The sequence below is a fragment of the Lepidochelys olivacea genome (assembly GCF_965140295.1).
Source record: "Lepidochelys olivacea isolate rLepOli2 genome assembly, chromosome: 1".
Taxonomy (NCBI): domain Eukaryota; kingdom Metazoa; phylum Chordata; order Testudines; family Cheloniidae; genus Lepidochelys; species Lepidochelys olivacea.
The window spans coordinates 15,456,346-15,483,719 of NC_140411.1; the positions used below are offsets into that span (position 1 = coordinate 15,456,346).

The window sequence follows — 27,374 nt, forward strand, 5'->3', positions numbered from 1 at the left end:
TACTTGCCTGCAGGTAACTAACTGGCTGTGCAGTTTTGCCATTGCAAGCTTCAGGCATGTGAACATGGGCTTGTCGCAGATCTATCACTGTCAGAGCTCCCCGCTGCTGGTATCATGCTAGCAGAGTTACCATGGTGTGACTTTTTTAAAAAAACAGGGACAATTCTGTAAGCGAGGGCTGCCAGGCCCCTGTGAACAGGCCAGCAGGCCGGATGCCCGTCCTGGTGAGTTTAGGAGAACTTCTTAGAGTGGGGAGAGAAGGAAGCAGAGAAAAATAAACCTGAAATTCAGCAGGGTGCACAGAAAACTCTTGCACGGCAACCCAGACCCCTTATGTGCAGTTGCAGCAGTCTGTAGGGGGTGGGGCTGGCAGGTTTTGAATGAGGGAGGTTGCAGCAATGGGCCACTGAGGAACTGGGCGAGGCCCTGATGCGTGTATCATGATCAGGGCCAGGGGAACTGGAGTCAGAGGGCACGCGTTCCCCAGAAGGGCTGTTAGGACCAGGGGAACAGGTCTGGAAGCACCTCAGCCAGATGGACAGACTAGAGCAGGGCACAGGGTTTAATAAAGTTGCACTTGTTCAGCTTAACCTGCATTCGGCTTCACTCTTTGCTAATGAACCAGTGGGTTTAATGGGCACTTGCTAACTACCACTGGCCATCCCCCACTCAGTGTTCCTCTCCTGTCCCTTCACACAGTCCCTTCCCTTCCACACACATCCACTTGCATCCCCCATGCACCTGCCCCACTCATGCTGCGAGCCATCTATCAGGAAGCGCTGTTGTCTGGGGGTTTCAGTGAGAGACTAGATGTCAGGAGCCCTGGGTTCTATACCCAGCTCTGGCACTGGCTTGCTGGGAAGCCACGTTACTTCACCTCTTGTTCTGCAGCCCCTCTGTAAATGCAGGGGTGATAATGCTTACCTGCCTTGCAAAATTAATGCTTTGATATCTTATGGGGAAAGGCCCTGTCAAAGTGCAGAAGCCAGAATGTCCCAGGGCTCAGTCAAGCCTGGTGAGATTTAACTTGAGGCCTACCAGCCTGAACCTTGCCCTCATACAGCAATTTCTTGTAAACAAACAAACAAAACCCACCTCCAAATTGACTGTTACCTGGTTTCATCCTGACGCAATTTGACAAGAACCAGTCGTTAAGCCCAGAAAGCAAGGGGAGAAAATGGAAACCCTGTCAGAACCAGAGCAGAACTGATACAAAGCACAGGAAGCATGGGCTCTTTTGTAATCAGCTACTGTGTGAAGAGCAAATCCACCCTTAAATTCTTGTCTTCCGGTTCTGGTATCAGGTACTAGAGTACCACTCTAGTACTCGGGACAGGTAGAAAAGTTTACCTCAGTATATACAGCATCCCTTTCTCTTTCCCGCTGCTTACAAGAGGAAATATCTCAAGTACTGCAAATACTGAGGTTATCTAACGGAATCTACTTATCTAAGGCAACTGGCAAACTTTGAAAGGCCACCACTGTAAGTGGCGTCACGCTGGATTGTCACTGGTGTAACTGTGAGCAAAATCTGGCCCATGTGTCTTCAGATAGCACAGTGTAATGCTGTAAAGCTGCCATTCAGGACTTTCCGGCCTGCATCTTGCTCATTCCATTGGTTATGCAGAAACCATGACTGGGGTTACTTAACAGAACTGTGGTCCTGAGGCACTGCTGGATTTTTCAGGCTCTGACCCATGCACAAACTACTTTGATTGAAAACAAACGCACCCAGGAATTCTTTACGTCAGCGAGGACCCTTCGTCATGAGCTGTATAAAAGGGCGGCATTATTCGTAATTGAGGCAATTTATACAGTTGCCTGTGAAATTAACCATGAACTTTTAAATTTCTAACAGCCTTGGCCAGTCACTTCGTTTTTCATTTATTGGTAGGAGAAGAAAGAAGGGAGTATGGGGTTACACAAAGTCAAGTGGCGCAAAGTCATCTCTCTCTTAGCTCTTTCTGTGTCACTGGCATAGGCCCCAATCTCTCTAGGCCATTTGAAATCTGCCCTAATTTAGGGGCAGTGCATCGCCGTATCACTCCAGAAGGAGACCACAGAACTACAGACAGCTCAGAGTCACCATTCCTCTCCTGCGCAGGGAGGAGGGTGCAGGAAGCCTGATCCTGACTGAATACTCACGTAAACTTAGGGTGACCAAATTTTTATAGGGACAGTCCCGTTTTTTTGGACTTTTTCTTATATAGTCACCTATTACCCCCCACCCCATGTCCCGTTTTTTCACAGTTGCTATCTGATCACCCTACATAAACTCATATTTACTGGTAGGAGTTATGTGGCCAGCTTGAAGCCTCTTTGGGAGCCATCCAATCTGGGAGACTACACAAATACTTGAAGCAGTAGTCTGGGAGAATGGATCTTGAATAGCCCACAAACGGAGACGTGCTCATGCAAACCATTCCTTCCTGCCTACACTGGCTCAGATCAGTGCCTTTTCCAGGCCAGGATCCTAGCTCCAACAGCAGCCAGCACAAGCTGCCTCAGAGGAATGTACAACTGTGGAATAAACAGCCCAGAGAGGAACTTCCCTCCTGACCCCCTCAATTAGCCCCCTATATGCACGAATAATGAGCAGAATGTATTGACACTGAAGCCTGTTTGCAGATAATTCACTGACCTCAGCCTATAAACTGCCTATTGTTAATAAATGTGTCTACGGCCCCCCTTGCTATAGTACCAAGGTGGCCCCTGCTCTTTTAACATAGTTATCCCCATAGCACCCCTGTGAGGTAGGGCACAGCTATTATCCCCATTGTATAAAGAGGGAAACTAAGGCAGAGTAAGACTAAGTGACTTGCCCAAGATCACCCAGGTAGTCTGTGGTAGAGCAGGGTCTTGAACCCAGGTCTTCTCCCAGTTACAGTCTAGCGCCCTGCCTGCCCAGTCTTTCTAATTCAGCTAGCTCCCCCCGGTTACCATATCACTGACGTGCCTTGCCATTAAAATACCAAACAAAGCTCATTTTGACACAGAGATGATCAAACATTGCTAATGGAACATTTTTCAATCAAAAAGTCCAATTCAAAAAACCTAAAGGTTCCATGGGAACATGTCAATTTCAATAACATTTCGTTTTGAAAAAAAAAAATAATGAAACAGTTCAATGTGGTTGAGACGGTCCATTTCAACCTTATCAGAGCATTTCAATTTTTCATTTTGAAATTGACTTCTCATTTAGAAATGTGTTTTATTTTATATTTTTATTTCATATTTATATTATTTTATTATACCATTTTATGTTATGCAAATTACAGTATCAGTTACTAAACTAATTAGCAGTTGGATTACCAAACACAAATTATTATTTTATGTTCATATTATAATTTTAAAATAATTAAACCCTCATTTCAAATTATATAAAAAAAGAAAAATAAAGTAAAAATTTATATAAAATAAAACTATAATGGACAAAAAGAGTCAAAGTCAATATTCAATTCTATGGAAGTGAAATGTTACAGCTGACCTGAAACAAATTTTTTATTCTGAAATTACACGTTTGGGGACATTTTGAATTGTCAACTTTTTGTTCCAATCTCAAACCAAAAATGTTTTTTTAGGGTCGGCATTTGCCATGGAACAGAAATTCAGTATTTCAACCAGCTCTGTTTTTTCACTGCAAAATGTAGCTTTTGCTTCCCTGCACATGTCTGATCAGTCTGGTTTCCCATGTTGTGATCATTTGACTGTAATCATCGGTCCAGGACCAAGGCATCTCGGTACTACCAGAATAGAATAGAGAAGTGAAATATCAAGATGAGCCTCATTGTACGGCAACTTCAATCCTGTGCCCGGATTCGAAGGCGTGTGACTTGATGTGTATTGATTTATATGCCCATTTATCATATCGTACTGTATTATGGCACACGGTTCTTGCATTTATTTGTTGGCTACTGACTTAAGCTTTATGCACCTGATGGTGCAGCAAGAACGCTGATGCTGATACTGCTAAGTGATTCCTGCTTGTTTTGAAACCACCTTTTATGTAACTTTTCATGCTGTACATAGGTCATATGTTCTCCCCCGTCCACCCCACATTTCCTTCAATAACCTACGAGATAACTCAGGGAGATTGAAATGAGACAAACCAATCTGGAATTCAATCTTGCTTCATTATTGTCTGATACTGCAGCTGCCCCTGCTAGTTCACTCAAATGCCAGGAAGTCCCAATGGCAGTGAAACCTCCAAACCATGATCTTGAAAAGCCCAGCATTGTTCCGACTGGATGGAAGCACATCAGATTTATCTCACCCTGGTCAGCAACTCTGTCCTTCTTTGAGCTTCCTGTGCGTATGGATACATACACCATAGGAGCATAAGTGTCAGATGCAACAACATGGGAGCAGTCTTGGCAAGTCAATGACACATCTGTGAGATATAAGCGAAGGGCTAGCTTGAGCCTTTAAGCTCAGCCCTGAGTAAGGGGCAGTGTGTAATCGCTCAGCCCCAGGAAGCCATTATGACAAGTCACAATTCCTCCCATCTCCCTCTTGCTCAGGTGGGTTGGAAGCAAGTTACTACAGCCTTTGAAAGGGCGCTGCTTGAAATCTTTGAGGCAGGGTTTTTTTGTTTTGTGTTTGTACCATGCCTGGCACAGTGGAGTCCTCCAGGTCCATAACTCAGGCTCTGAGGTGCTACCACAAAACAAATAATAGCACTTCTCCATGTTTACCTGGCAAATAACCTGGCCAGTGCATGGGCGGGAGAGAGACACAGCTCCTCCCCTTGCCCACCCACTTGCACATAGGGGTTAATATCCCGAGAGCGAGGCCTGCATTCCACACCAAACTGGACTCCCAGGTAGGCCAAGCAAGGAGGGGTGTCTTCTGCCAGGAAGTCGCTGGGAGGTGCGTGTGCTCAGCACCTGGGAACATCAGGCCAGCTCTGCTTAGGAGCCTCAATGTGGATTTAGGGGACCAGCTCAAGACACACAAGTAGGAACACTTTGGCCTAAGAGATTTATCCCGGATCAATCAGCCTCCGATTGGGGAACAGACTCCTGACTCCTGGTGCCTTGCTCTGATCACAAGACAGGCTGCCCCGGCCTCAGGGGAAGGGGAACTTTGCAGCTCCAGTTGTGTTCTAGAGCTGCCCTGGAATGAGGGGTGTGTGGGCCTGAGGGGACTCCACATGGGATCACAAAGCAGCAGAAAGCAGTGTCCCAGGGCGGGAGGAAGGGGATGGGGAGGAGAGAAGGTTTGCTGTTGTCTAGTTGTTTACTGGAGCAGAGCAGGAAGAAGGACTGTGGCCCACAGCCTGATCTCCATTTGAATAATGGAAACATAACACAAACGCTGCTTGGACTGCATGAAATATTAACAGTCCTCCTTCTCCCTGTGGATGTGCTAGCCAGAGAGAAAACATGGCTTTAGCTTAGGCTCCAGGGCCTTTCTGCCTAGGACTGAAGATTAAAAGGTGTAGTGGTGTAAAGGGCAATGATTGCCTGGCAAACACCAGCTCCTCCATCTCAGGCTCAGGAGAACAAAACAAGAGCTAATGAGCTTGTATTTGAGAACCACAAAGGGTGAGGCATGTGTGGTGTTTAGGTGTTGCTTGTAACTTGCCTGGCTACTACAACAGCGTGGCCACTCCTAAGAGCATTGTAACAAGGCCAGTGCAAGGTTTCTGGGCATGCGTGCACTCAGGAAACCCTTGCTGTGCCTTTTGATAGGGCACAGTGTGTGTATCCCACTGCACTCTGCCGGCTGGTGCGGACAATACCAGGGTCAGTGCTCTTACCTCGCTGGCCTGTGCCCCTGCATGGAGGGGAGGGGGATTCTATCTCAATACTTATGTATCGGCTAAGGAGAAGACAGCAGATTAGCAGAGTGGACAAGCCAATGTGACTTGGGTAAGCTGTATCCTGTCCCTTCCCAGCTTGTGGAAGTGGACCAGGCCTCTGTTACCCAGTGTTGTGTGTCATGTAAAGGATTTTGCATCTTCTGTTTATTAAGAAAACCAGCCCTGAAGAAAGAGACATGAACTTGAACTGGAGGGTTTGGGCTTTATTTTGACTACTGTGACAGATGACTTTCCCCCGGTGGTTCTCAACCTATTTACCACTGTGGGCCACATATGCAGCTCCCCATGTGTTATGTGGGACACACAACACTGGGAATAGAGGTCTGGTCCACTTCACAATATATATACTACCTGTATGGCCCTGAGGGCGTCACATGGGCCATGGCTGTGTGGGCCGCAAGCAGCCCGCAGGCCATGGGTTGAGAACCACTGCTCTACCCACTGGCTTATAGTAGTATTTGGGAAAGACCAAAAGGGAGTGGATCTAAAATGGAGTAATGTAATAGGATGAAATTTAGCCCAGGAAAGTGTAAGATTAACTCATAATTTAACAGCAAGGTCCACTGGGCTGTGGAATAGTCTTCCGAGGAAAGAGGATAAAGCCCAGTAAACAGAGTAATTTAAAATTGCACTGAAAAAAGCACCGGGGAATACTTTTGTAGGGAACAATCTCTCGTCAGGAGATGAACTAGCTTGTCCTTTGACCTTGAATTCCTACAGTTCTGCAAATATAGCTGGCAGCAATGTTAATCTGAGACCCAACACTGCTCAGCTTGGAAAATCTAACACAATCACAGCCGAGGTGGGTTCTTAGGCATCTGGATCTCCTGCCATTGGCTCGGCATCCCTCAGATCTGTTGGATGCAAGAGGAAGGCACATCCACACAGGATTGTTTCTTGTTTACCATTTTCTTTTGCAGGTTGTTGTTTTTCTGGAATGGGAAATACCTTGGGATGCACTGTAGGACAGGAGCTCACTTTATTTAGATTTATCTACATGGATACACCTGCCCCAGACTCTGGGTGCTCTGATAATTATTAAAGGCATAACTCATCCAAAAAGAACAGATCAAGAGCAAATCCCACCCCACTTTAAAAGCAAACAAACAAGCCAGCCAATCAGCAAGAGAAGAGGTCCCCACCTTTCTCCCATCCCAAAGGGCCTATAGGACAAGTCTGTATTGCATAACAATTAGGCCGCACAATGTAAGAGATTAGCTCCCTTCCCAGTATGTGAATATTGTGACCATGACCCAAACTTGACCACTAGTCCGGTAAGAGATTGAACTTTGACAAAGAGGGAAAATGGGAATGTCTAAATGTTAGAAAGAAAACATTCAGGCACCAAGGAGCTAGTTATTGTGTCTAGGAGTTCCCTTAATGAGAGGAAGGCTAGAGTAGAAGGATTGTCCAGTGGTAAGCATAGCACCTGGGAGACCTCAGTTCAAGTCCATGTTCTGCCACAGACATCCTGTGTTACCTCAGGCAAGTCTCTGTGCCTCAATTCCCCATCTGTACAATGGGGATAATGTACTGCCCTACCTCACAGGGGTGTTGTGAAGCTAATTCTGTTAAAGACAGTGAGATGCTTAGATACTGTGGTAATAGGGGTCAAATATGTACCTAAGATATTGAGAAAGCATGGTTGCCCTTACCCGAGCTTGCTATATGCACATCACTATTCAGTCCAGCCTGAAAGGGGCAGAGGTGCTGTGAATGTGAGCAGCCATCTTATTCATTGATCTAGGTGCAAGTTCCAGCTGTGGATACTTGAGCTGCCCATGAAAAAGTTGCTCACACGTCCACTGTGTGCAGAATTGCTTGTTGTTATTACAGCAATGCCCAGACGCTGAACCAACGTCAGCACCCCAGTGTGCTAGGTGCTGTACACACACATAGTAAGGAACATCCCTGCCCCCAGTGCTTATAATCTAAATAGGCAAGACAGGAATTTCCCTTTCACCCACAACATATCAATGGAAGTTTGGGAATAGAGGCACTGATGTGACCAAGGTGACACAATTAGTCCATGACAGAGTGAGAAATTGAACACACATCTCCTGAGTCTCAGGCCAGTGACCTAACACCAAAGCACCCTCCCTCCCCAATCTCTATGCCAGTGGCTCTCAACTTATTACACATTGTGGGCCGCATATGCTGCCCACAATGTGTTACCTGGGCCGTAGGGGCTGGGTGGCAGGGCAGTAGCTGCCCCTGCCCCCCGCCACGCGGGGCCGGCCGGCTATCCGCCCCAGACCCTGAAGCTCACGGGGTCAGCCGGCAGCCCCGACCCCAGACCCTGTGGTGGGGGCTGGCTGTCCCGACCCCAGACCCCTGCCATGCGGCTGCCCCAGGCCCCAGGCCCCTGACCCCATAGGGCAGGCCAGCAGTCCCAACCCCACTGCCCTTGGCAGCAGGGCAACCTGGACACCTCCATGCTGGGCAGCTGGGAACCTGGCAGACCCCAGCACGCGGGCCGGCCTTTAGCACACTGCTGAGCTGGACCACAGCTGTGTACTAATTGGGCCGCATGTGGCCTGCAGGTTGAGAACCGCTGCTCCGTGCTGAAATGCCTGTTTCACTATGCTTGCAAACAACACATGAACAAGGGAACAGCCCATGAAACAATTTTCGTGGGACTGCAGAACTGACCCATGCAGAACGTGGGGTCCTCTTGGCTTCTCTGGTCAGCTGACTCCACGTTACCATCCTTCTGGTGGGTCAGCCAGTTGCCAACATTTATGTCCTAGCAGCCTTTGCACTCATACCCATTAGCCGCTGCTGAGGCTGCTGGGACATACAAATCTATGTGCAACCATAACAGGGAGGCTGATCTGGAATTCTCTGGGCTGGCAGAGTAGTAGATGGGGCAGAGGGGAGGAAGGTTTACCCAGGCGCTAGTGAATGTGCAGCTGTGGGTCAGGACATGCAATATCAGCTCTGTGGAAGCATGGTCCTTTTGCCACCACAGCGGCCTAAAGTTGGTACTGTGTACACAGGTCAGGGTGTGCTGCTTACTCAGGGCCCTGGACATGCTGAGGCAGCCTGGCCAGGACTGCCCTGGCAGAACCAAGATCTGCACGTCTGCGTTACCTGGTGGGTCTGCGGAATTATGGAACCAGATCGGGAGAGGCTAACGCACTGGGGAGTGGATGCCGATGGGACTCATGATGCTGCCGGGCGAGCTGGTGGGCAGAGAGAGAGGAAAGGAGAAGCCAAGAGTATGGCGGGAAGAAGTGGACCCAGCTTGAGCAGGGATTTTGGCCTACAGTTCCTAACATGTCCACTGCTTTTGGATCACCCACTAGAGATGCCTGATTTTCAAAGGGTGCTGAGCACCTGCATCTGCCGCTAGCCTCAGCTGGAGTTGTAGGTGCTCAGTGCTTCTGAGCAACATGGCCCTGTGTCCCTCAGATTGGACAACCAGCATGGGAGGCACCCACAATGAGTGGATGCTGGGTTGACAATGTACCCCAAGAAGAGGGGAACTTTGACTGGGCCCTGTTTATAACCCTGAATGACGGAAGGGTAACTTTAGTCTTGCTGCCACTCATGGGACAGCTGAACATGTGAGGGTACATATTTATCTTAGGGAAACATCATCTGTATGGGCCCAATCCACAGCCCACTGAGGATAATGGGAGCCTTTCCACTGACTTCAGTGGCCTTTGGATCTGGCCCAACCTATATTGGGAACAGATGTTCCAGCTGATAGGATTATAAAACACCAGGATTTTCATTCTGGCTCAGCTCCTGCCAGAAGGAACCTGCAAAGAAAACAAATGATACGGCAACAGATAGCGCAATTCTAAATGCGGTGGCTAAACACAGGCATGCTATAAAAGTATAATAAATCACGGGGAAACCTAAAAGGAAAGCATTGCAGGAGAGCAATAAGCAGCCAGCAATAATGAGAACACTGTGCAACCAGTGATAAATTAACTGCACAGGAATCAGGATTCATGGAAATCAGGGATGGAAAAGGACTGTTCAGTTTTATCTAGTCCATGCCTTTGGGGCTGCTGCAGGTTTGTTCTCTCTAGTGTCTATTTGTGTTGTGTCCAGTCTTAGGAGGCACAGATGGACTATTCTTGGGGTTCTGATTGCTCTTATTGCAGGGGAGGTGTCAGGGTTCCCTCCCCACTCTGAACTCTGGGGTATAGAAGTGGGGATCCGCATGAAAGACCCCCTGAGCTTATTTCTACCAGTTTAGGATAAAAACTTCCCCAAGGCACAAAATCCTTCCTTGTCCTTGGATGGGTTATGCCACCACCACCAAGTGAGTTAGACAAAGATTCAGGAAAAGGACCACTTGGAGTTCCTGCTTCCCTAAAATATCCCCCCAAGCCCCTTCACTCCCCTTCCTGGGGAGGCTTGAGAATAATCTACCAACTAAATAGGTAAACCAGGTGAGCACAGACCAGCCCCTTGGGTTTTTAGGATACTAAAAACCAGTCAGATTCTTAAAAAACAGAACTTTATTATAAAGAAAAAAAAGTAAAAGAAACGCCTCTGTAAAATCAGGGTGGAAGGAAATTTTACAGGGTAATAAGATTTGACACATAGAGGATTCCCCTCTAGGCAAAACTTCAAAGTTACAAAAATGGGATAAACCTCCCTCTTAGCACAGGGAAAATTCACAAGCTAAAACAAAAGATACTCTAACACATTTCTTTGCTATTACTTACTATTTCTGTAAGTTTAGATGTATCATTCAGTAGGAGCTAGATTACTTGCTTGGTCTCTCTCTTTGTCTCCAGAGAGAACACCCAAGCCCAAAACAAAAACCTTCCCCCACAGATTTGAAAGTATCTTCTCCCCTTATTGGTCCTTTTGGTCACGTGCCAACCAGGTTATCTGAGTTTCTTAACCCTTTACAGGTAAAGGAGGGATTTTATGCTATCCTTAGCTGTAGGTTTATGACAGGAGGGTATCCCAGAATGGAAAAGGTTGAGAACCACTCGACTGTTCCAGTCTAATGCAGCGTTTCTCAAATGTGGCCATCAGGGGCTTTTCTTGCGGGCACAGCCTTCTGGGTGGTGACTGGGGACAGGCGAACCAGTGGCCCTCCCCTGGAGCCACAAACGCCAGAGGAGCAGACAGCTGGTGTGCACCTTCCCTGGGGTGGTGGGGCTCAGGCTTCCAAGTTTAGCCCTGGAGTGGCAGGCTCCAACCATGCGGTGGTGGGCTCTGGCCCCCAGCCCCTCATGCATCAGCCCCGGTCCTCGCTGCCTCCTCCAGCCCCTCACCCATCAACCACATCTTTCCTTATTAATCCCTCCAGCCCCCTAATTATATCTTTATTTGCCAGTGTCCTTTTGCTGTGGTGGTACCTAGTACTGAATGTACTGTCCAAGGCCTGGTTTCCCCAAGGATGACAGGAGCAGGACTTTCCTTCAGCTGTAACATCTCTATATTATGATTTGTGCATCAATAGCACCTCAAGGCCCCAAGCAGGTCAGGGCCTCTTTGCACACACGCACGCACGCACACACACACACACAGCCCTTGCTCTGAAGAGTTTACTCTCTAAATAGACAAGAGAGACAAAGTGTGGGGGGGGGTTGTCTGCCCATTTTACAGAACTGAGGCACAGAGAGGTTAAATGACTTGCCCATGGACACACAGGGAGCCTTTGGCAGAGCTGGGAATCAAACGTGGTCTCCTAAAGCCTAACAGCATCCAAAATTATGATTTCCACTGTCACATCTAGGTTTATTTTTCAGCATTCCTGCTTCCCAGGTGTCTGCTTCCTATTGAATAGTTCTCTTTGAGATTTGCATTCCCCATCCTCGGCTTGTCTAAATTGGATCTCCTTCCAGGAACTGTGCCCTGTGTCTCACTGTCCTTCCTTCCCTTATGGTCTGTGATAAAAATCAGTTCTCCCTGCATGACATTTTCAAAAATGTTCATTTTGTAGCATACAGGTTAATGAGGAGCCCATGCAAACAGAGGCAATAGTGCTTGTAAGAATAGAGTGTTAGTTAAGGGACTGGACTCACCTCAGGAGAGCTGGGTTCAAATCCTAGCTAGGCTATGGACGCTCTGCGTGGCCATGGACAAATTGCTTCCAGCCAACTTTTCAGATATGCTCCCTAACTTAGTGTGCCTCCATTTTTGGGTGCATAATTTGGGACACTTGTTCCTGGTTGTCAAGGAGGTCTGGACCCATGTCTCACCCCTGTGAGCTCGGCCAGTGTTATTAGTGTTGGATGTAGGTTGCAATATTCAGATTGTGAGCAGCTGAAGTCCATTCCAGGAGTGTGTGGCGTTGAGATTTTGATTTGGAGTCATCTCTCATTATTAGAGGGGCAGACCAAGGTCACACAGGACCAGATTTGCAAGTGCTCAGCACCCACAAAGGGTCAGGTTTTTAAGAGCTCAGCATCCGCCTTAGCACCTAGATAAAAGGACAAATTTTCAAAAACTCAGCTCTTATTGTGATGCCTATGGCCATCCCCATCCTGAAGTCTTCTGAAAGTATGTGGTAAAGCTAGGATTACAAACCAGATCTCCCAGTCCTCTGTTCTAACTACTAGACCAAACTACCTCCCTTGGCTACAACTTACCTACTTCCCCTTCGGGCCGGTGGAACTGGTCTTCACTTCCTCTCCTAAGCTGTTCTTGAGTGTTGCTGTGGCCCATTAAACAGCTCCTGAGAATCCCTCTGCCCCAGGGGCGATGACATTTCAGTGATGCCCCAAACCCTTAGATCTAGTTTGCCTTCCCGTTTATGGACTACTTGGGGAGGAGGAACAAAACTAGCAAACAAAACTAGGCTGCCTGAGGCTGAGAGACTCATGGAAAGGTCCCTGGCTACGGAGTAAAATCAGCAGTCGGACCCCTTTGCTTGCTCAGCGCCTGGGCCCGGTAGCAAAGGGGCTTTTTGTTCACAACCTCACCTCGTTAGGAGATGGCACGTGACTGGGTACATGTGCATTGTCAATAATGCTCCGGGACAGATGGAAAATTAGCCACAGCATAAAAAATACCTCTTATGACCTACCTGCTGTCGCTGCTGTTTCTGGCTTTCTCCAGGGGAATTAATTAGCTGCCCTGCCATTAGAATAGCTCCATGGAGCGGATTGATGTACTTGGAGGCAGCAGAGTGGATAATGCTTGTGGGGCCTGATTCTTTCTTAGGCAAAGGGCCCTTTAAGCTGCTCTGGAGGTGAAAAGGGCTTTATGCTGAGTGGAAATGGACCCCTGAATGGACCCCTGTGCAGTGAGCTTGCCCAGCTGGTGCAGAGCTGCTGTGCACCAACCCTGCTCCCAGTCTCCCTGAGCTCATTAACAAGGCCTCCACCCTGCCTTGAGTGCCGATTACAGCCTTGCTCTGCCTGCTGCGCTGCCAGCAGGGCGTGTGTATGTTCTTGAGGAGTTTCTTTCCCTGGGGGCTTTCCCTGGTAGATTTTATTCCCCTCCTAATAGTGCTGCAGCCAGACACGCACCGACTGCTCTCAACACGCTTCTTCACTCATGAAGCTGGACAGTAAGTAAAGCTAACTGTACAGCCAGTGGGGGTGGGACTGGATGACTCAGGGAACTGGGAGCAGGTCGGCAGGAACTTTTGTTTCCAGGTCACTGAGGGTTTGTCTACACTGCAATTAAAAACCCACGTGGCGGCTGACCTGGGATTGCGGGCACAGACTAAGGGACTGTTTAACTGTGGTGTAGACATTTGGGCTCGTGCTGTAGCCCAGGCTCTAGGATCCTGTATATCTACACTGCAGTTAAACTGCCCCTAAACTCCACAAATCCGAGTCAGTTGGCATGGGTCAGCCACTGTGTCTAATTGCAGTGTAGACAGACCCTTGGTCAAGTCTAACTCAGGCTGGAAGTGTCCATGTTCTCAAATGGGTCAGGCAAGTCAGTCTAGGGTCCCAGGCACAGTCCAGGCACCCTGAACTGCACTATCGTGTCTCATGTCCTATCAAATGAATCTGCTTCTCCTGCAGTATCCAGATAAAAACATACCCCCACCCACAATTCTCCAGATAAACACAGGTTTCAGAGTAGCAGCCATGTTCCCTGACACACCCTCCTCCTGTAAAGCCTGGGAGAAAAGCAGCCCTTGCAGCACATCCAAATGGCTATGAAATCCAGGCCAGCTCCAGATAGTTGGGGGCTCTAGCAATGATAGGGAGGGTGGGGGAGAATGTCGTTAAAGGGGCAGACCCGCAGTCCCCAAAAGCTGTCCCAGCTGGTAGGGACTGAATATCTGAGTTGGGCTGTAACCAAACTAGTCCAGTGGCTCCTGTCACCTGCTGATGATCACATCAATGAAGTGGGACAGGGATGCCCTTTAAAGGGGCAGATGCCCCTGTCCCTGAAACTGTCCCAGCAGGTGAAAGGACGGGGGGACTCCGGATCTGCCTCCTAAAGTTAGACACTCAAGGGAGCTGTGTGTGACATTTACCCCTAAGCCAGCCCAGCAAAGGGGGAAGCACTTTCCAGAGTCTGCAAAGAATACGATGATAAGCTACGCCTGTGTAACACCAAGGGACCCTGGTTGTTATCAGCTGGGATCAAACCTGGGACCTCTGGAGCTTAATGCATGAGCCACAAGACACGTGACTCTTAGCCAAGCCCGTAGCAGGCTCACCAATCTCTGATGGTGTAGCCACTCCTAGAGGGGGGCAGAGCGCCCCACCAAGGAGACAGGGGTTACCCTTGCACCTGGTCTGCCCCGCTTCTCCCACAGTCACTCCCCCTCGAAAAGTGGCTTGGGGTGGTGCTATAGCACCAGCGGGAGAATTCCTTCCCCTTCTCACCGCAGACGAGGCTCCAGGGAATGTGCTTTTAGCCCAGACACTGCTGAGCGCCACCTGCTGGTGGCACTGGCTCTTTTTCAGCCTTCTGCCACCATTTTCCTCCTCCTCAAATGTGAGCGCTCCCCCACCCTCAAAGTCAGGCAGGCTGTGTTGCTAGGAATTCAAATTGTACCCGCAAGCCTTTGTCCTCTCATCGCCTTACCCCAGAGGGCCTTTGCCTTAAAGCAGAGCAGGAGCGTCACACCGCTGGGGTAGGACACGAGGACCCAGCTCCTCAAAGGTATTTAGGTGCCTAGCACCCACTGATTTCAATGGGAGTGAGTGCTGACATACTTCTGAGGCTATAGGCCTATTGTGCACAAATTCCCTTTGAGGATCTGGGCCAAGGAGCCTTCCCTGCATGCTTTGTTTGCACCACGGGAGCTAGGCACAGCTGCAGTCCCTGCTAGTGCTAGGTGAAAAAATGAGTGGGGGGAGGGAGAAACAGTCTCTCAATTTTTAAACTTTCCCACTAGAAAAGGAAGGGGATGTTTAAAAAGAGAGAGAGAGAGACAGGAGAGAGGGTTCCCCCCCCCACACACACACACCGGGCCACATACAGCCAAATGAAATGTTTCCAAAAACTTCAAAAGCTTTTGGCTTGACATTTTTGTCAGAAATTGAAAAATAGTGACCAAAATGAAAACGGTGGGTGGAAATCTCCCATTTTGGTTCAAAGGGCATTTGCCATGAAAAGTTAAAAAAAAAAAAAAACTGGGGGGGACACGATATTTTTGAACATCTTTAGTCTCTGTGAATGTCGGAGGGTAAGGGCTGCTCACTGGTAGCGCCCCCAAGAGGGAGGGAGACAGCTGCACACACAGAAAAATCATGACTTTTCTCTCAGGCGAATGCCCAGCCATGCAATGCCTGAGCTCTAGGATGCATTACAAACTCCCAGCTCCGTCTGTGTTATATCTCCTCATTGGTGATTGTGTCTCCAGCTGGTGAAGACGGCAGAGCTGGATCCAAGTAAGAACTACGTGGTTGGCTTCCATCCTCACGGGGTCCTGGTGGCTGGTGCCTTCCTCAATTTCTGCACCGAGGCAACGGGGTTTTTGCAGCTGTTCCCAGGGATGACCCCTCACATGATGATGCTGACACTCTGGTTCAGAGTCCCCTTCTTCAGGGACATCCTGCTGAGTGGAGGTAAGCAGTAGCATGGGGCAGAGTATGGGTGGCAGTGGTAATCACAGGTAGGACCTCGGCCCTCTGGGACCATGTGAAAAGCTGGAGATTTTGGAAGAGTCACACTGGGGAGCCTATTAGTTGTTTGGGTTCATATGTTCTTTGCCATAAGCATGGACGCAGTCAAGGAGTGGAGGGGACCCAGAAGAAAAGCTTTGAACAGGTACAATCCGCCCTTTAAATGCTCTGTCCTTCCTTCTCTCCTCTCCCTACTTTCTCAGTTTAAATTTTTATCCTTATTTATTACCTCGGTTGTAGAAGCACTGAGAGGCCTCAGTCAAGATCAGGGCCCCATTGTGTTGGGTGCTGTACAACCACATCATGCAAGACGGTCCCTGCTCTGCGGAGCTTACAGTCTAAACCAGTGGTCTCCAAAGTGGGGTGCGCGCACCCCAGGGGGTGCACAGAACGATCGATGGCAGGGCGCAGCAGGAGGAGCGCCACTGGAGCAAAAGGGCGGCATGGCAGGAGGAGCACCACCCGAGGGGAAAAAAGGGGGGGCGGCCCTGAGTCCTCCGGCCCGTGGAGGAGCAGGGGCAGCCGCACAGCCAGTGACCGGAAAGAAGCGGCACTTTGAAGGGGAAATCATAGAATCATAGAATATCAGGGTTGGAAGGGACCTCAGGAGGTCATCTAGTCCAACCCCCTGCTCAAAGCAGGACCAATCCCCAATTAAATCATTCCAGCCAGGGCTTTGTCAAGCCTGACCTTAAAAACTTCTAAGAAAGGAGATTCTACCACCTCCCTAGGTAATGCATTCCAGTGTTTCACCACCCTCCTAGTGAAAAAGTTTTTCCTAATATCCAACCTAAACCTCTCCCACTGCAACTTGAGACCATTACTCCTTGTCCTGTCCTCTTCTACCACTGAGAATAGTCTAGAACCATCCTCTCTGGAACCACCTCTCAGGTAGTTGAAAGCAGCTATCAAATCCCCCCTCATTCTTCTCTTCTGCAGACTAAACAATCCCAGTTCCCTCAGCCTCTCCTCATAAGTCATGTGTTCCAGACCCCTAATCATTTTTGTTGCCCTTCGCTGGACTCTCTCCAATTTATCCACACCCTTCTTGCAGTGTGGGGCCCAAAACTAGACACAGTACTCCAGATGAGGCCTCACCAATGTCGAATAGAGGGGAACGATCACATCCCTCGATCTGCTCGCTATGCCCCTACTTATACATCCCAAAATGCCATTGGCCCTCTTGGCAACAAGGGCACACTGCTGACTCATATCCAGCTTCTCGTCCACTGTCACCCCTAGGTCCTTTTCCGCAGAACTGCTGCCTAGCCATTCGGTCCCTAGTCTGTAGCTGTGCATTGGATTCTTCCGTCCTAAGTGCAGGACCTTGCACTTATCCTTATTGAACCTCATCAGATTTCTTTTGGCCCAATCCTCCAATTTGTCTAGGTCCCTCTGTATCTTATCCCTGCCCTCCAGCATATCTACCACTCCTCCCAGTTTAGTATCATCCGCAAATTTGCTGAGAGTGCAATCCACACCATCCTCCAGATCATTTATGAAGATATTGAACAAAACCGGCCCCAGGACCGACCCCTGGGGCACTCCACTTGACACCGGCTGCCAACTAGACATGGAGCCATTGATCACTACCCGTTGAGCCCGACAATCTAGCCAACTTTCTACCCACCTTATAGTGCATTCATCCAGCCCATACTTCTTTAACTTGCTGACAAGAATACTGTGGGAGACCGTGTCAAAAGCTTTGCTAAAGTCAAGAAACAATACATCCACTGCTTTCCCTTCATCCACAGAACCAGTAATCTCATCATAGAAGGCGATTAGATTAGTCAGGCATGACCTTCCCTTGGTGAATCCATGCTGACTGTTCCTAATCACTTTTCTCTCATGTAAGTGCTTCAGGATTGATTCTTTGAGAACTTGCTCCATTATTTTTCCAGGGACTGAGGTGAGGCTGACTGGCCTGTAGTTCCCAGGATCCTCCTCCTTCCCTTTTTTAAAGATTGGCACTACATTAGCCTTTTTCCAGTCATCCGGGACTTCCCCCGTTCTCCACGAGTTTTCAAAGATAATGGCCAATGGCTCTGCAATCACAGCCGACAATTCCTTTAGCACTCTCGGATGCAACTCGTCCGGCCCCATGGACTTTTGCACGTCCAGCTTTTCTAAATAGTGCCTAACCACCTCTTTCTCCACAGAGGGCTGGCCATCTATTCCCCATGTTGTGATGCCCAGCGCAGCAGTCTGGGAGCTGACCTTGTTCGTGAAGACAGAGGCAAAAAAAGTATTGAGTAAATTAGCTTTTTCCACATCCTCTGTCACTAGGTTGCCTCCCTCATTCATTAAGGGGCCCACACTTTCCTTGGCTTTCTTCTTGTTGCCAACATACCTGAAGAAACCCTTCTTGTTACTCTTGACATCTCTTGCTAGCTGCAGCTCCAGGTGTGATTTGGTCCTCCTGATTTCATTCCTACATGCCCGAGCAATATTTTTATACTCTTCCCTGGTCATATGTCCAACCTTCCACTTCTTGTAAGCTTCTTTTTTATGTTTAAGATCCGCTAGGATTTCACCGTTAAGCCAAGCTGGTCGCCTGCCATATTTACTATTCTTTCGACACATCGGGATGGTTTGTCCCTGTAACCTCAACAGGGATTCCTTGAAATACAGCCAGCTCTCCTGGACTCCTTTCCCCTTCATGTTAGTCCCCCAGGGGATCCTACCCATCCGTTCCCTGAGGGAGTCGAAGTCTGCTTTCCTGAAGTCCAGGGTCCGTATCCTGCTGCTTACCTTTCTTCCCTGTGTCAGGATCCTGAACTCAACCAACTCATGGTCACTGCCTCCCAGATTCCCATCCACTTTTGCTTCCCCTACTAATTCTTCCCTGTTTGTGAGGAGCAGGTCAAGAAAAGCTCTCCCCCTAGTTGGCTCCTCTAGCACTTGCACCAGGAAATTGTCCCCTACGCTTTCCAAATTGTCCCCTACGCTTTCCTGGATTGTCTATGCACCGCTGTATTGCTCTCCCAGCAGATATCAGGAAAATTAAAGTCACCCATGAGAACCAGGGCGTGCGATCTAGTAGCTTCTGCGAGTTGCCGGAAGAAAGCCTCATCCACCTCATCCCCCTGGTCCGGTGATCTATAGCAGACTCCCACCACTACATCACTCTTGTTGCTCACACTTCCAAACTTAATCCAGAGACACTCAGGTTTTTCTGCAGTTTCGTACCGGAGCTCTGAGCAGTCATACTGCTCCCTTACATACAGTGCTTCTCTCCAGCCACTGGCTGCACGGCTGCCCCTGCTCCTCCTGAGTCCTCCGGCCTGTGCTCTCAGGGCCGCATTCCAAAAAGGGCTTTAGAGCTGCAGGCCAGGGCCCCGGGGCCCCCTTAGCCCAGGGCCCTGAAGCCCCTAAAGCCCCTGCGTTCCGGGTGGCCCTGCCTGCTTGGGGGGGCAGCTCCCAGAATCGTGGCCATGGGGGTGGTGCTGCCCTGCGCACAGCCACCTGCACACCCCCTGCACCAAACAGGAGCTGCCCCAGGTCAGTGCTCTGCACCTCCTGCCTGCCCCAGCCCTGAGCCTCCTCCCGCACCCCCACCCTGAGCGGCCTCCCACACCCTAACTCCCTCCTAGACCCCCCACCCCACCCTGAGCGCCCGCTGTATCACAAAGTGTTAAACCAAGATTTTCAAAAATAATAAAGCATATTCCATCACATTGCTCACACTAAAACAAAAATTATTATTAATAAGATTTTAGTGAGAGCAAAAAAAGTTTTTGTACTGTTAATAAATAAAATTTAAAAATATTTTAAAAATATTGTTTATTCTTTATCTCATCATTTTTTAATTTCTATTTTTGTGTATGTTTTATAATTTACACAGTATATTAGTACAGTAGTACATGTATATAATTTATACATAAATAAGTAGGAGCAGAAGAACAGCCAGGCTAAGTGACTCGCCCACGGTCACACAGGGAATCTGTGGCAGAACAAGGATTTGAACCCCCATCTGTTGGGTCCTGGCCTAGTGTCTCAGCTACGAGACCACCCTGCCTCTGTTCATGCATTGCTCGTTACATGAAATGGTTAAAGAAAAGCCAACACACCCTGATGCAACCCCAAACACGCTCAAAGCTGAGGACATAGCTTCACCGCCACCGCTGATTTCAAAGGGCGAGTGCTGCTCACTGGCAGAGCTAAATCCCCCACATGCTGGGTGGAGAATTCAATTATTTCATGTTCAAATCGCATCCAGGCGAGAACTTGCTCTTACTATGGAAGAGGGAGAAAAAACGTCCTCTGGACTTAGACCCTGCTGCTGTTGCAGGGAAACACGATGCAAATAACAAACCATTGTGCTACAGATGGAGCTGCCAGTCCACAGGTCACACAGGGTACATCTACCCTGCAAAAAACACCCTGCAACAGCAAGTCTCATCTGACTCCGGTGCTCACTACAGGGCAAAAAAATAGCAGTGTAGATGTTCCCACTTGGGCTGGAGCACGGCTCTGAAACCTGGGGCGGGGGGGGAGAGTGTCTGTTTTTAGCCCTGCAGCATGACCCTTGCAAGCCCATCAGTTAAACTGGGCTCTGAGACTCACTGGCTTGTTTGGCAGTGTAGACGTACCCACAGACAGAGATAGAATCCTGGAGACTGGAGAAGAAACAGGCAGTGAGAAAAAATAAGCAGATGAAAATAATACATCGCACTTTCCATCTGAGCACCCCCAGCACTTTTCGAAGAAGGTTAAGTGTTATTGAATAGATGGGGAAACTGAGTCAGGGAGCTAATAGGTACGATTTCCACCTGAGCCAATGAGAGTTAGATACTCAAATCCCAGTAAGATTCAGTGGATGTTTCTTAGGTTCCTTTGAAAATCCCAGCCTAAGTGTCTTGCCCAAAGTCTCTCGGTGAGTCAGTGGCAGAGGCAGAATAGAATGCTGGCCGAGTCACAGCCGCATCTCCACTGTTTAAAGAGACATAAGAGGGAGGCAGAAACCCAGTGGGCTCACCAGGGCTGGCACCGTTTTCATTGGCTCCACAGGTGAAGATGGGGTTTGTCATCCCACCAGGTCACCCATGGGAGCCCAATCCTGCTCCCATTGAAGTCAGTGGCCAAACTCCCATTGATGTCAATAGGAACTGCACGCCAACCCACCTCTGTCCTTTCCTCCTCCAAAATGCTGCCCCTGTTGCTGTTTATTATTAAATCAGCGAGGCTTTAGGTCCCGGTCCAGTAAAGCCGGAAGCATCCGCTTTGCTCTAGGCACGCGAATGGTCTCACTGAAGTCCGTGGCACTATTTGCACACAAAGGTGAGCACCTGTGTAAGTGCTTTGCGGGATCAGTTCCTGGGTGCTTGCCCAGACCCTTTACACCCGTTGCAGCAGCGCTTTCAAAGTGCTGGAGCAGCAGCTTCTGCTGTGCCCCTGGCACCCGAAAGTGCCCATTGCACATGAGCTGGCAGAAAGCGCAACAAGGTTTTGGGGTGGGAACTGAGCGAGCAGCCGCGCCATGGCATGATGCACAGCACTTTCCAGCTGAGCACGCGCGGCGCTTTATGAAGGACGAGATGGGGAAATGGAGCCAGAGAGCTACTAGGTACGATTTCCACAGTGGCCAGTGAGAGTTAGACACTCAAATCCCAGTAATATTCAATCGAGTTGGGCACCTAACTCCGAAAATCCCAGCCCAAGTGAGTTGCCCAAAGTCTCTTTGTGAGTCAGTGGCAGAGAGAGGATGGAATGGTTCAGGGCTGGCCTCTTGGCAAAAGGCCACAACAGCTCCCGTGCTTCTCAATAGCAGCTGTTTAGCAGAGCCATAACTTGGCATTGTAGCACCTGGGGCAAGCAAACATATTTGCGCCCCTGCACGGGTTTTTTCCTCATGCCCCCCCCCCGCAGCTTGGCACCCTGGGCGGCTACCCCACTCGTCCCACCCTAGTTACGGTTCTGCTTTTTAACCTATTCCTTTGTCTGCTGCTGCCTGGTCTCCAGATGCTAATAATCACATACGTACTGTTGTTTTCCACCATGATGCCTCCTGCACCAGGAGCAGTCTCTTTGACCAAATCTGTCAAATACCTCTCACCTCCAAATCCCTTCTTAAAATCTCCCCAGGCAGTCGCTGCCCCTTACTTCTTCCCATTAGTAACCCCGGACCTGCCCTCTGCAGAAAGGGGGCCATAGGTCTTGCCTTGTCTTATTTAGACTGGAGACTTTTCAAGGCAGGGAACAGGACTTACCTCTCCAAGGGACCTCATTTTCAGGGACACCACTCATTTCAGCCCCAAAGTCACCCACATTCCACGCAAATCTGTTGTTGAGAAATTACTGACATCAGCGATACAGAACCCTGACCCCGACCTAACAAAGAGAGGGATAAATCCCACGCTTGTTCAGTCTCCTGCATGGGCCCCACACGTTGGGTCACTGTCACAGAGTGAGGCTGAGCCCAGATTCCCTAAAAAGGACCAGCTCACCCTGTGCCTGTCCCCCAGTTGGGGTTTGGAGGGCTGGAAAGGGCTGGATCAACTTCTGGCACTATAGAAGAGAGGAGGAAACACCTTCAAGCACCGTAGCGGAGCTGTACAAGTAGTGATGTATGAATGACTGACCATGGTAATGGAGGCTCTTCATGTCAAGTGTCTCTTCTTGTCTCTGCCCCACCCAGGCCTCGTCCCCTCCGACAAAGACAGCGCTTCGTACGTACTGAGGAGGCGGGGAGGCGGGAACGTGCTGGCCATAGCAGTGGGAGGGGCCCAGGAGGCCCTGGACGCACGGCCCGGAGCCTTCACCCTACTGCTGAAAAACCGCAAGGGGTTCATTCGGCTGGCCATAGAGCACGGGTAATGCTGGGAGCCCTGTCGCTGCCCTCACGCTGACACCACAGCAACAGGAGGGGAGGCAGGGGAATAAGGCCACTAGGCCAGAGGAGGGGAGGACAGCCTGCTGGCTGGGCCATTCCCCTTCCAGTCCCACAGCCGGAAGGAGAGCCGGGGCTGGCCTGAGAGCACCAGGACTGACGCTGGTTGGGGTGCCTCTACCGGCCAGCTCCAAAGCCTGTTGACGCCAGTGGGAGTCTCTCCATTTACTTCAGTGGGCTTTGGCACGAGTGGCCATTGGCTTTGCTCATGCTCAAGGCCGGCACTGTGTTCATAAAACCACGCCCTAGACAGCCCTGCCCATCCGCGGGAAGGGGGAGCCTGCTTGCTCTGAGCAAGATAGAGACTCCTTTGATGGACAGGGGTAGGCTAGCCGAGCCACGCCACTCCCCCGGCACTATGAGCCACAGAGCCCTCGCGTGGGCGCTGCAGACGCTGCTCTTCCAGAGGGGCAGGTGGCGGTGCCTTCACCTTGTCTCCTGCCCAACGGCAGAGCGAGCATTCGTGCAGAGTGCAGAGCTCTGCTGGCTTCTGGCCATGCACAGAAAGAGCCTCCTTTTGCGTGCCCTGTCTGCTGGCCTGCTGCCTGCCGTGTCCCCGTTCTGCCTCTGCAGGGCTCCACTCGTCCCCGTGTTTTCCTTCGGAGAGAACGAGCTCTTTGACCAGGTCGACAACCCAAAGGGCTCCTGGCTGAGGCGAACGCAGCACCGTCTTCAGCAAATCATGGGCATCTCCCTCCCCCTGTTCCACGCCCGGGGCGTGTTCCAGTACAGCTTCGGGCTGCTCCCATATCGACGGCCCATCTTCACCGTGGGTAAGTTTGTCCCGGTCACAGGGTGCTGTGATTGCGCTTGGAGATGGTGACAGGCACCTAGGGCAAGACGGTGCCTTTGGACCTAGCCCTGTGCCAGGGATAGTGCTTACGCTACATCAATCCCAAAGCAGCCCCCCAAGGGGCGTTGTTACTCAGAGACATACAATTCCTGCCCCTGCTTTCTCCTGGCTCCAGGGTGGAGTTAAGGATTTGCTGCCAGCTTGCACAAGCTAAGCCATGGCTCGTTTCAGGCATATGTCTAGGGCACCTGCTCCTGGATGCACAGAAAAGCTTGAAAAGGTGACCCAACTATAATGGATGTCTGCCTGAGTCTGCAGACAGCCTGAAACAATAGCTCTAAGAAGTGTGAACTGCCCCATTGATCTGAGCTCAGAAACCTTCTGCCTCCCGCAAGGATGGGCTGGGCTACAGCATAGGGATGGGGGCTACAGGGAGCCCCTTTTATGGTGTACATAGGGACCAGGTTGCTTTGGTTCAGCTCTGACCTGAGACTTTGCATCACACTAAGTAGATTTGATTGTTTCTGCATCCTCCAGCCAGTTCCACAAGCAGATCAGAGACTGAACAAATCTGCAGCCCTACGGAGTGTTTAAAAGGAGCAGCACTAGATTTAGAGAAGAAGCAGCTGAAAGAGCTGGTTAAATGAACAAACTACAGAGAAAGGCGGTTCCTAGCATGCCAGTCCACGTGTGGCTAGATTTCAGTGGAGCTCAGTGGTTTCAATGGAATCGCACCTGCTTTCACCAACAGTGGATTTGACCCACTGAGCACAGCCCGCATTTGTTAGTCTAATTAAAGACCAAGGCTGACCATGCTGATTGGGTTTGACAGCCTACAATTACTCCTAATTGTTTTACAGCTTGTTTGGAACTTCTCAATGGCTTTACTTGCCCTCACACCTGCGTCTTCAGGACCTTTAATTAGAGAGATGGACAGCAACTTGAAACAATAGGAACCCATTGCAGCCTGACAAACACAATTAGAGTGAAGTTCAGAAGGACAACAGATAACCTCAAGGCCTTCCTGCCTGATAAAGAGGCAGCCTGTCCCACTGTAAATTGCTTCTTGGGGAGGAAGGACATTTGTTCTTATTGCTAGAGTCTCTTAGGCCCCATCTACATCTTTCATTGACTGTAATGGAAGTTAGGGGCCAAAATACCTTTGAGGTGTTTCAAAATCAGTTTCAAACCCTGTGAAGGTTTTCAGAGGGTGGGCGAATAGCACTTTCTGAAAATCAGGCCCCTTTAAGGTGCCTCTCCAGGTGGGCGCCCAGAAGTGGAAGCAACCAAAATTACAAGTGTATTTTGAAAATGTTGACCTCTGTGGATATGCCTCCAGTGCAATAAAAGACTGGCCGCTGGCCCGTGTCTGCTGGCTCAGGCTGGTGGGACTGGGGCTGGGGGGTTATAAAATTGCAGGGTAGACCTTCAGACTCAGGCTTGAACTGGGGCTCTTGGAACCTCCCCTGTCGCGAGGTCCCAAGTCCTGACTGCAGCCTCATCTCATACATCTATACTGCAGTTTTTTAGCCCTACAACCTGAGCCCCACCAGCGTGAGTCAGTGGCCATTGGCCAGCGGCAGGTGTTTCACTGCAGTGTAGACATGCTCCCCAGGCCTCACGCCTAGCTCCTGGGGCTCTGTGAATGGCTTTGTAGATAAATTCAGCTTACGATTAAGGGGGGAGGCTTTTTTGGTGATAGCCACAGTGCTCCCACGGCTCTTCCCTGGGCAAGAGCCAAAATTCCGGTGGCAGCTTGTGGCTTCACTGAGATCTTTTCTCTGTGTTTTAAAACAAGAGGTTACTCCAGAGGTGCCAAATCCTAGTGACAGTGAGGGCTGCAAGGGCAGCTTGCCAGGAGCCCCAATACCATATCTCATTTATCTCAAATGGTGACAGCCTGCCTTTGTGTCTCATGGTACCCACAGATAACGTTACCTAGCTCTTATCTAGCACTCTTCATCCACAGATCTCAAAGCACTTTACAAAGGAAGGTCAGTATCATTATCCCCATTTTACAGATGGGGAAAACTGAGGCACAGAGTGGTGAGCAGACTTGCCCAAGGTTACCCAGCAGAGCTGGAACTAGAACCCAGGTCTAGTTCCTGAGTTGTAGTTCAATGCCCTATCAGCTAGGCCCACCACCTCCCAAATACAAGTCCATAGCGTACAATATTCCATCTTGATCCCTAACTACAATTCTGTTCAAATGGAACATTGCATACTTGAACCTAGAGCCTCCAGGGGCCACAGCTTGGGATTAAAGATGAGGGCAGCATCTGGATACCCTGGCACATAGGATGTAGTCTTTCCTAATGTTTGTGCATTTGTTTTCCAGTTGGGAAGCCAATTAAGGTGGAGAAGAAGCACAACCCATCCCAAGAAGAAGTCGATCGATTACATCAGACGTACATTGAGGAACTGTGCAAACTCTTTGAGGAGCATAAAACGAAATACAGTGTCCCAGAGGACAGGCATCTTGAATTTATATAAACCAGGCCAACCCATTTGTTTATTCTGGGGATGGGCCTGAAAGTTCAGCTCCACATTTCTCCACCATCTGGAGCGTTCAGAACCTCAGGTTTGGATCCTGCCCTCTATAAAGCTAGGGGCCAGCTACAGATTTGGGGCCTGTTTCCCCAACATTTGTGTGCGTTTAGATCCAGAGTTTGAATTTAGGCCCATCTCTAGTTTCCACTAGTACCGTATGGTACTTTCTCCAGTTTCCCACACTCTATAGTGTCATGATCACTTGGTAAGAGATTGTCAAATAAAAATCACAGCAATATTAAAAGTCCCCTTTAGTAAAACTCCTGTTTCCAATCCAGCCTTAAGACTTACATCAGCTTTATTAAATCACCCTGCTATTTCCAGACAGTAGTAAACTATTAAGACCCTCCCTTGCATTTAAGTCTAGATGGGTGTTGTTTTCACAGGTTAGCCGTGAAAAAGTTCAGGCTCAAAGAAGCAGAGGTCAATGCCCGCAGCATCAGTATGGGCTATTGAGCCTTTCACGGGTAGATTGCCTGTTTGGCTTCAACAGAGGTTATGTCTGCACTGCAATCAGATAGGGCGATTGCAACACACGTATACATACCCAACTTGGCTTTGATCTAGCTAGCAGTATAACTGCTTATGGAGTAACAATAGCAGTTATGCTGCAGCAACAGCAGTGGCTACACGGGCTAGCCCTGCCCGCCCAGACCCTGGATACACACCTGAGTGGCCTTCGCCCAGGTACGTCGACACGTGCTGCAGTCGCACCTCCTGACTGCCGTGTAGACATACCCAGAGTTACTCAGCATTCAGACCAAGGTAACAGATAGGAGCACCTCCCCAAGGGATAGCTCAAAGCAGTCACCAATGAGCTGAGAACAGGCATTGAAAAAAGAATGTTTATTCATAATCTCATCTGTGTAAATTGCTATAATTTTTTAACATAATTTTGACAGATAAATGTATGCTGTTTTATCTCTTAATCTGGTGCTGGTTCCTGTACTCACACTGGGTTTTTTCCCCCTCCCTGAACTACATATAATTTACTAGGAGGTTCAGATTCTCAGCATCACAGCATGGCCTTGTGTAACAAAGAGACCTGTGGCCATCACTGAATGCTGTATCCCACTGACATGAAAGAGACGAGGCCCTTTATAAAGGGCAGGGTGAATTTCAAAGGGTTTGAGATCCCAGCTGAGGCAGCACCTGCTCTGTGTTAGGTCTGGATAGTTTGGAAATGTTCACAGCTTGGCACGTTATCCACATTTCATCACACCGTGTTGTAACTGTACAGGGAACGAAGGATTCCCAAGCACTTTGTTAACATTCATTAACCAGGTCTCGCAACACCCT

At 49.4% G+C, this 27,374-nt stretch overlaps 1 protein-coding gene across 1 annotated transcript in view; it reads left to right on the forward strand.

Moving 5' to 3' along the window:
• The window catches only part of MOGAT2 (monoacylglycerol O-acyltransferase 2), a 58,649-nt gene extending 31,667 nt beyond the window's left edge, over positions 1-26,982 (forward strand). Inside the window, exons 3-6 of the mRNA XM_084617579.1 lie at positions 15,582-15,786; positions 22,481-22,655; positions 23,306-23,505; positions 25,864-26,982. Of these exons, the coding sequence (XP_084473705.1) occupies positions 15,582-15,786; positions 22,481-22,655; positions 23,306-23,505; positions 25,864-26,018 (735 nt within the window). The 3' untranslated portion in view covers positions 26,019-26,982. The remainder of the gene's footprint in view (positions 1-15,581; positions 15,787-22,480; positions 22,656-23,305; positions 23,506-25,863) is intronic.
• Positions 26,983-27,374: the final 392 nt, after the last annotated feature.